This window comes from Eufriesea mexicana, unplaced genomic scaffold, assembly GCF_001483705.2.
Source record: "Eufriesea mexicana isolate 0111107269 unplaced genomic scaffold, ASM148370v2 scaffold450, whole genome shotgun sequence".
Classification (NCBI taxonomy): Eukaryota; Metazoa; Arthropoda; class Insecta; order Hymenoptera; family Apidae; genus Eufriesea; species Eufriesea mexicana.
Genome location: NW_016908595.1, coordinates 95,486 through 105,439, shown reverse-complemented (window position 1 = coordinate 105,439; position 9,954 = coordinate 95,486). Strand labels below are relative to the sequence as shown.

The window sequence follows — 9,954 nt, the reverse complement described above, 5'->3', positions numbered from 1 at the left end:
TAGATAAAACTTACTCGATAATAGATTTTGCGATCGGTAATAAATAATTGGTAATGATGATTCTTCCGCCATCATTATGGAATATCTCTTGGAAAAAATGGAACTGTACTCATCCTCTTCTTGCCACTCCATACTATCGCGATGTACACGTGAAAATTTTTAAGTTTTAATCGCGGGAAAAGGTGTCGACTGTATCCCGAGATACGGTTTCCACGGGCACAAATTATTTGCTTTTTACTCCAGAATATCGTAAATTTTTTCAACCACGCGTTGTAACAATCGAAGATCAAATTATAGTTCTTCAATTACAGAGAACAATGTACAACTTCTTGTAAAAGGGCGGGTAAATTATAATACTTGCATATTGTAACATAGCACAGCATTTAATACTTTTCATGCAAAATTTTTATATTTAAAAACTTTTTTAGCTTTTGAAATATGATCAATGTGCGTATCGTACTCGTTCTCCATCTAATGCTGCGCATTGTGACGCAGTGTCGTTAAAGCTCTGTTGCTTGACAGTTTGAAGATGATGACCTCTTCAGAAATTGAGGTGGAAAATTTGAGTGAGAAGAATACAGAAGATACTGCGATTTTAGAAGTAAGCACAATGGCAGTTGGTGGTGTTATTAAGCAAGAGAGCCGCGATGTCGATTTCCTTTCGAATTGTAGCACCTCCGTCGAGGGTTCCGTGGTGAGATTATAACCTGCAACTTCTCTGGTAGTCACTACATAAGTACAATGTAGAAATGAGAGCCACTACTTCAAAATAAAAATTCATTATATACAATTAATAGCATAAATAAGTAATACAAATATATAAATATATAAAATATAATATCACATATAATATTTTATAATATAAGATACTTAATATTGTATTTTATATAATACAATTTCAATTTTCAGATAGCTTCTCCTTCTATTGATAGTTTCTCTACTTTGCCAGAACAAGAAATATCAGATTTTCAAACGGATTCTAGGGATTTGCAAGTAAAAGTAGACAATCCACAAAAACATCTTGAAACTCTTGAAACTTATATTACTTTTCGTATAACAACAAAAGTAAGTTTTATTATAAGTATAGATATTTATATATATATACCATTGATGATAATATTTCTGTGATATTTTAGTCTACAAGACCAGAATTTGAAGAAGGAGAGTATGTTGTTAGAAGACGTTACAATGATTTTATTTGGTTACGACGGAAATTGGTGGATTCATATCCAACACGTATCATACCAGTGAGACATTACATCTTTGAAAAACATATTAATCCTATGTTTACTTAGTTTCCTTTAGGATATTTTTGTAATTTCTAACATATGTTACATATTAATGATATTGTTACAGCCAATGCCTGGAAAGCATACACTGCTTGCTCAGTTAGATCGTTATTCTAAAGAATTTATTATAGCTCGCATGAAACTATTACATGTTTTTCTCAATAGAGTTGTGAATCATCCAATTCTTAGCTGTGACAAAAATCTATTCATATTTTTGGCCACTAAACCTGCAGTAAGGAAACTTTTATAATCCCTTTATTCACTGTACTTTTAGATATTATATTTTTATCTTTCTTAGGAATTCCTTATATATCGTAAAAATCGTGGAAATGTACTTGTTAAGATGACTGATTCTTTGCAAAATATTGCAAGTACATATACTATGAAACGTCATTTTGAATTTGAACAAATTCGAGACTATTGTACAGCTCTTAGTGAAAAATTAGCAATTGTAGATAAGATAAATCATCGTATACATAAGGAAAGACAAGGTAAAACGTAGTTTTCCCATTACATTAATTATTTTTTCTTATATATTCTATTAAATTATATATGTATCATTAGATTATTTGTTGGAATTGCACCAATTACATCCAATTTTTACCTTATGGGCAACATCTGAACCAGAATTGGCACCCTTTTTATTAGCAATTGCTAAAGCAATTGAGTGCAATGCAATGGCTCATCAAAAACTTTTGGAAAATGTCCCAAACGAGGAACGAGAATACATTTCGTATGTAGATGCAGTTAAAAATGCTTTATCCCGCCGAGATTCGATGCAAATTGAATACGAAATGACTGTCGAAGTTATGGCGAAAAAAAGATTAGAAAAGGATCAGGTAGATATCAAATATTATTTTTAAGTTTAAGTAATATTAATATATTGGTATATTTCGTGGTCTTAATTGTTTGAATAGTTAATGGGTCTTGCGAGCGGTATCACTTCAACGCAGAATTGGGGTGGATCACTTTGGAAAGCAGAATCTCGTAATGAAAAATTAGAAAGACTTGGGCAAGCTATACCACGATTAGCAAAGCAAGCAGAATTATTGCAAGATCGCGTAGAGTGTGCAAATGAAAATCTCCGAAGTGATTTACAAAGGTGGAATGTAGAAAAGCAAGTGGATTTGAAAAATATGTTAATTTCAATGGCAGACCGACAAATTCGACATTACCAACAGTGTATGAACGCATGGGAAGAAATTCTCACTGGTTTAAAATTGAATGGAATAGGATCTGAAGTTAGCGTAGGACCACCTATTAAAATTCCTGTTTGAATCACGCAATCTTTCATTTTCGGACATACACATAATAATAACCTTATACATTTACAAAGGTAAAAAAACTTAAAGCCATCATTTGCCAATAATGACAAACATTTTATTGCATTTAAGAAACTGACTTTATCAGTTTCATCGTCGCTGCTTTAGCAAATTAAATAACTTTATCTCTCAAGTCTTAAATGAGTTTTTTTTTGTAGAAAGTACGATCGATACTTACATAAATTGCAGTGCATTGGTTAATTGTACATGTACGTTTATATATGTATTTCAGTTCTTTAGATATAAAAAAGTTTATAGTAAAATGGCTTCATAATACAATACAGTTGCGCGAGTTAACGCAAGAACTTAAATAAATGTATTTAATCCCATGAATTTAATTTTAGCATGGAAAATTAATTAAGAAGTATCATGAGATATATTTTTTTTTTTTCACGAATTAATTTTGGGACCAAGTACTAAATAATTTGTCACCATTTGTTCTTTTTCTTGCTTTGAAACCACATACAGTACATTCATTGACAATCAGTTCTTAGTTACCTATATCTGGTAATTACCAAAGTTATCTATAATACATAGATAGTCAATATATAGCGCTAAGATATAATTTACAAAGTTCAAGCAATCGCTTGTAACGTTCGTTGTATCATTATTCAGTATTCTTAATCTACGTCGTTAAATTTTGGACAATCCATTATAGCGATACTTAACAATCAACTTATTTAGGTAGTTTCGTGAAAAAAGCACAGTAAGAATCTATAAAACGTGTAACATTTCTTGCTATTCACGCTTGGAATTAATAATTTCTCGAAATAGTTGTCGTAAGTCTATAGGCTATGTTTTCAATACATTCATTACATTGTACACGCTATCTTATCGATGATGAAACTCTTAGATTTGTAACAATAAATAAATTATTGTTTGCAACATGTCGTCTACTCGATAATTATTTATTCGATTGAAGAATAGTTTGGCATGGGTGTTATGTAAAATTCCACCAAATTATCTAAATCATAAAGTCTAGTTATGGATTCGCCTAAAAAATATATCATGTTTTTTATTTCTCGAAGTACTGTTTTACTTCATTTAAAGTACTTACCTGCCAAAGTCATTTCGTTATGTAAAAATCGTACTGTGTGTGCGTAAGGTTGTTGTATCATTTCTCTTAATTTTGGTGCTAAACGTCTAGTGGGATTCCATAACGGACTCCGAAAATTTGGAACATTCATACAATTTGGTTTCCATGATTCTGGTTTTACTTCTTCCAGTGGCAGTATATCAGTTATTCTATATTGGCTTGTATCAATGTTCCATGTGAATTTGCATCCCACTTCATACTGTTTTCTTTCTTGAGAGCTGTATTTCATAAAAATAAGTATTTAAAATATAATGAAACTTCATAAACATAAACTAGTACGAACCATTGAGTTTGACTACTAATTTCACTAGCCTGTATCTTCATAATCAATAGACAGATAATGTCACCACTTAAGGCACACACATCTATTATTTCTATATCATAATCACTACAGTGCCAATATCTCTTTTTAAATCTCATACAAATCCAATCAGCAATGTGATGAGAGAATGTTTCGATATCAAAACTTAGTTGATTTATTGAAACACATGGTACTATCTAAAAATGTAATAATTATTCGAGAAAATGCAATAATTTTCAATTTTAATTTAATTGTTGAATAAAATGATCTAAATTTCAAATACAATACCAATTTTTCAGCTTTGCTATTGCTGATCATTTGCATTTGGACATATCCAGATCCATGGACATGCATAGGAAGCACACATTGGTAACTTACATATCCTCCTGTTTCCTCATCTGTGAATGTATGTATGATTATACCCATATTTTTATTTTAATCGCTAAGAAATAATCAACATTATAATATACCTTCAACATCTGTGATAACTGATATCATTTCGTCATCAAGTTCTATGTAACTTCTCTTAAAGTGTGCAGTACATTTTATACTAGGATATTGTAAATTTATTTTTGGAACTAGTGGTGATGAATTTACAGAATGCTTATTAGAACGATCTCTGTTTATGCTTCCATTGCATAGTTGATTCTGATTTAATGGTCTTAGCACATTTTTTTCAGCTAAAAAATTAAAATAACATTATTGATTTTACTGAAGAACAAAATTTTTCATTAATATAAATAGACCAATTTACCTGAATCTACAAGTAAATCATTTGACACGCCAATATCTTGATTAATGTTGAACTCGTCTGTTTCACTTTGATCAGAATCTATCCAATGCTTCTTACCATTTGGCAGTGCAGGTGACATTGTAGGAGAGGATGATATTTGATGTATGGAACAGCCACGATGTTTGAATTGATCCCGTATATGCTTGAAAGGAACTATGTTCTCGGCGTCTTCGGTTTCATCACAAAACTCATATTTCTTATCAGCAAGTCTTCGTTTTCGAAATGAACTAAGTTTCTCACAAGTCTCTTGCGCTTCGTCCGTGAATTCGTATGCCTTCTCAGCTTCAAGAATGAGCTTGTGCGTAGCCCTTGCCCTTGACTGTGTCGAATTCACAATAGGAGGAGGAGAATGTAAATTTGATCTTTTGCGTGGACTTGGGTGACGAAAAGATCGTGATACAGGGGGTGACATTAATCGCGAAGAACATGAAGAGGATGGACTCATTGAGATCGAATGAAAAGGTGAATTAATGGAAGCGACATGGCTATCCTTCGAAGCACCAGGTTGGGGAGAGTTAGAACGTTGACTATATGTGCTTTTATGACTAGACTCTGAATTTCGGGTTCTCAAGATGTCTGAGGGGGGTGTAAGAATTGGCGAAGACCATGTCATAGTTTTGAGATCAGGAGGAAGTCTTTGTGGTGTCGATCGTGGAGAACACGATGGATGTTTCACTAGCGTAATTAAATCACTACCTATGTTGAGCTCCTGGGACATGTCCTCGCAAAAGTCCTGCAAGATTTTATCTCTGACCGAGATTGCTTGTTGCTCGATTCGTGAAATCGGACTACCGTTACGACATTTACACTCGCTACTGTCAGTACACTCGCATGACTTAACACTTACGGCATCAGCAGACTTATTTATATCACAGACACAGTCGCTTTGATTGCTGCTTGAGGTATTTAACGAATCACGGCCTAACTTATCATCTAATTTAATTGGTTCTTCTAGAAAGTCATGTTCTATACTCGACTCGCATCGCGGCGATTGATCAACCACGCACTCGGGGGTGCCTACTTTTTCATCAGAACTCTCGTAACGTTCCACTGTCCTGGTGTAATCCAACTCCTCAACATCACTCATGTCTAACGGCACCGTATCAGAAATGACAGTGTCCTGCTTATCGCTACATTTCTGATTTTTCATTTTTGGAATGTCCAAATCCACTGTGAGCACATGTAAAAAGTTGCCTGTATTAACTACCACATGATTCCAATAATTCAAACAGACAGTGGCACGGAACCTAGGATATGGAGAAATTACTTCATAGGTGGTATGTACAGTGAGCCCATGTTGGAGACAGTTGCATCGCACACAACCATCCCAGTTTGCTGCTAGTTCTATAAAAATATAAAACAAATGTTTCATAATTTACTACTATGAGTTTTATATGTATAATGTTACATTACCTTCACCTTCTTCCTCATATGATGCTGCTACCTTTAAACAATCTTTACAATTTTCAAGCGATGGTACTGTAGTTATTGTTAAGTACGCTCTATCTGTTGGTTGAAGGTGTAGCCAGTTTGTACTAAAGATTTATACTTATTAATTACTTCATTAATTTATAGAATTTGATAGATATGAAATTTGGAGAATAATAAATAAAATCTTACCAAAGACCATGTATCACTAGTTTATTCCTTTCCATTGGCCATTGAGATATAACAATACTAAGTTCTCTGTAGATTGTGTAATTTCCAAAAAGAGTAACCTCTGCAATTTTACGTGCAACATGATTTGGAGTAAAAGCCCACCAATGTAACAAGTATTTGTACAAAGAGGTAGTGCCACTCACATCCATTGTGTACGTGTATGTAAGTAAAAATTGACCACATTGTGTCAATCCCATTACAATATGTCTTTAATAATAATTATTATTATTGTTATTATAAAATTAATAATGAAAAAATATTCTTTCATTTTATTATATTTCTTTATAATATAAATCTATAATCATTTAACAAACATACCCTGCTTCAAGTGCTGATTTTGGGATTACATGTAATAATGGTAGATGTCTCCATGAAGGTACAGTAGCAAACAGTCTTTCTTCTGAGGCATAGTTGTGCGCTGATAAGCAACCTCTGATCTGTAAAAATTAATTTTTTTTTTATAGGTCTCTTATTATTCTCCTTAATATACAAATCTCAAGGTTTCACTTTTATTTTACCCTTGTTTAAATTTTGCTTAAACATAACAGATATCGTGCAATCGCTAATTTGTTTATATTATAATAAAAAAAGGAGCAAAGAAAAATTAAGTTTTATGGGCAAGAACAAAAGCACATTTTTTCTTGCAGCCATTGGATATTGAGCACAATTTATTATTTAACAATAATCATACGACACTGAAGAACAAATAAAATTTTCTTTCTGATCGTATTATAGTAATTTTTTCTCAGATTATTAAAGAATTTTGACCATTATCTGGAGTCTGTCAATTTCGTTAACACTTATATAGGTTGAAGGTTAAGCAGCCTTACCTCCCTTAAAAATAGCTTCTGTAAGAAATGTCTTTTGCTGCGACGATGGGATAGACATGGCTTCTGGCCTACTATAACGTATTCCGATTTTTCGGAGGTAATATCAGAGAACCATTCATTGCAACAATCTGAGGTAGTATCGGAAGACGATGCATCCGCCATTTTTAAATAACCCTATTGAAATATACGCGTGAGTATTGGAAGGATCAGAAAATACGATTCACTTCAGTTTACGAAATTTTGCCACATGGGTGCACTAGTCTAGTTGTTTGTATATTCCCTTTAAAAAGAATAGGAATTTAAAGATTAATCTAACAAAAATTTGACTTAAAAATTTTAGAATTCAATAAGTTTTAATAGGCAAACAAAATATCGAAATTGCACGTATAGTTTTTAATTTTATATTGACTTAATGTCATTGACAAAAACATACAGGATCACTATAACCTGTACGGGTTAATGAAAATTATTATTACTTATCAAATTATCGAAAATTATCACATATATTTAAAAAATATGGATATCTCGTTGGACGATAGATTAAACGTATTACAGCAAATAAGTCAACAAAAACTCGTTGAAATATTAGACGCGATCCCCGGAACGAAAGACTTAGTGATAGAACAAAAACTTATGAAAATTTTGGACAGTTTTGTAGGCGTTTCTGTACTCAAGTAATTATCTTAAGTAATCATTTGGGACATATTATTTAAACAAATGTTAAATGATACTATTTTCAATCTAGACGTTATGGTGTTGAAAAGATTTATAAAATGGAACAAGGTTTAAAGCTTTCAAATACTCAACATATATTTTTAATTTCAAGTGATCTGATTGCTTGCAAAAAGGTATTAGATCAAATACAATCAGAGATTACATATGAGACTTTAGATATCAAACCACATATAAAGCCAAACCATCATATTTTAGTTACCCCATTTGTACCTACTGTCCTTAATTCTATAATTGAAGAAGAGGGTGATTATTTCATTATAAAATTAAATATTAGTAATTATTTATACTTCATTGAAATAAGAATACAAACATTTATTTAGGGTTATCTGGACTGGTTACATTACAAACAATATCCTGGGAATTCATCAGATTAGATGGAAACATCTTATCTTTAGAAAACTGTATGTTTATTGATCTTTACTATCACAAAGATACTACTCTACTACCAGCATTAGCACGTGGCTTATGGTCACTACAACTTATACTTGGTTCACCCAAGCTGACACTTACCTTTGGAAAGTACAGTCAGCAAATGCTTAAAATTATGCAATCCATGAAACAATGCTTAGGCTCTTCTAGTATTGAAAATGAAATAGGAGCTTTAATTATAATGGATAGGAATTATGATTTAGTCACGCCACTTTTAACTCCTGTGACTTATGCTGGATTATTACATGAAGTAGTGGAAATAAATGTTGGTACAGGTACTTTAGGCAATTCTCAAACCAAACTAGATCCAGACAAAGATCAAATTTATGGAGAAGTAAGAGATACACCATGCAGTGAAGTTTTTCCAATTTTACATGGAAAAGCTAAATCTTTAAAATGTATATTTATACATTTGCACATGTTATTTTTATTAATTTGGCCTTTGCAATAATTAATATTTTTAATGGTTTATATTAGCGGAACAAAATGCAATACAAACAATGAAGTTATCTGAAATGGAACGATACGTAGCAACAAGATTACAAAAGACTAGAGATTTAATGCGACAACTTGCTTTTCATATTTCTGCTTGCCAACTAATAGCAGATACATTAAGTTCTGACTTTCAAACCTTACAAAAAATAGAAAAATGTATACTCGAATGCAAAGAAAGAAAGGAGTGTTTGAATCACATTGAAAGATACATAGGTATGTAATTTCTTTTATAAAACAATGGCACTATCTTCCAAATGATTAATTTTTCAGATGAACATCCACTGAGAACTTTACGTTTATTTTGTTTATTGTCAATTACAAGCGATGGAATTACTCAAACTGAGCTGCACTCCATACAAAAACTTCATCTTCATGCTCATGGTTATAAGCACATACCATTATTTTATAAATTGCAAAATATAGGTTTATTAAAATGCAGATCAGAAAACATCTTGCATAAATTGCCAAATTGGAATAGTGAATGGAGCAACAATGCACAGAAGTTAAAACTGTTACCTAGCTACTTTAAACAAACAGAACAGAAAAGCCGTTTGGGTCCAAGTTATGTATTTAATAATGTTTATGTGCCATTAATTGTTAGTAATATTTTTAATTACATTATGTCTCTTATCAATATTTCATATTGAATTGAACTGATAGAGTTCATATTCCTTTAGGCTCAAATATTAAATACTGTTGTAAATCAAGAAAGAGATTCCAAAAGCCTCGAAGAATTAACAAATTTATCAAACTGTGTTATAAGTGGTCAACGTGGTTTATTATCACCAAAAATAGTAGTAATATGCATTGTTGGTGGCATTACTTATGCCGAAATAACTGCTTGTAGATTTATAGAAAAATCAACTGGAATTCGACTTGTATTAACATCGGATAATATAATAACAGGTAATAAAATACTTGAAAAAGTACAAGACATATAAACATCTTAAAGATGATAATTAAAAAATTGTAATAACATTGTTATTTTTGTACGATAAATTGGGT

General features: G+C 31.8%; 3 protein-coding genes across 4 annotated transcripts; 2 read left to right on the top strand and 1 right to left on the bottom strand.

The window, feature by feature from the left end:
* Positions 1–529: 529 nt before the first annotated feature.
* Positions 530–2,640, top strand: LOC108545430 (sorting nexin-7). Its single transcript, XM_017897046.1, has 7 exons — positions 530–694; positions 910–1,065; positions 1,137–1,247; positions 1,357–1,521; positions 1,588–1,780; positions 1,854–2,128; positions 2,207–2,640. The coding sequence occupies exons 1-7, from the start codon at positions 530–532 to the stop codon at positions 2,564–2,566; spliced, it is 1,425 nt and encodes a 474-aa protein (XP_017752535.1). The 3' UTR covers positions 2,567–2,640.
* An 862-nt stretch (positions 2,641–3,502) lies between these two features.
* Positions 3,503–7,488, bottom strand: LOC108545429 (uncharacterized). Of its 2 annotated transcripts, none has more exons than XM_017897045.1 (10): positions 7,291–7,488; positions 6,779–6,897; positions 6,422–6,667; positions 6,215–6,336; positions 4,763–6,145; positions 4,479–4,688; positions 4,297–4,406; positions 3,991–4,205; positions 3,669–3,925; positions 3,503–3,575 (listed from the first exon to the last, which is right to left on the bottom strand). In XM_017897045.1, exons 1-10 carry the CDS (start codon positions 7,450–7,452, stop codon positions 3,520–3,522), a joined length of 2,880 nt encoding a protein of 959 aa, XP_017752534.1. In that variant the 5' UTR covers positions 7,453–7,488; the 3' UTR covers positions 3,503–3,519. The 2 variants fall into 2 exon arrangements, with proteins under 2 accessions (XP_017752534.1, XP_017752533.1); XM_017897044.1 differs by having other exon boundaries at positions 3,520–3,605; positions 7,291–7,452.
* Positions 7,489–7,685: 197 nt separating this feature from the next.
* Positions 7,686–9,954, top strand: Vps33B (vacuolar protein sorting 33B). The gene is made up of 6 exons (XM_017897071.1): positions 7,686–7,964; positions 8,036–8,268; positions 8,346–8,852; positions 8,932–9,162; positions 9,220–9,545; positions 9,627–9,954. The coding sequence occupies exons 1-6, from the start codon at positions 7,750–7,752 to the stop codon at positions 9,888–9,890; spliced, it is 1,776 nt and encodes a 591-aa protein (XP_017752560.1). The 5' UTR covers positions 7,686–7,749; the 3' UTR covers positions 9,891–9,954.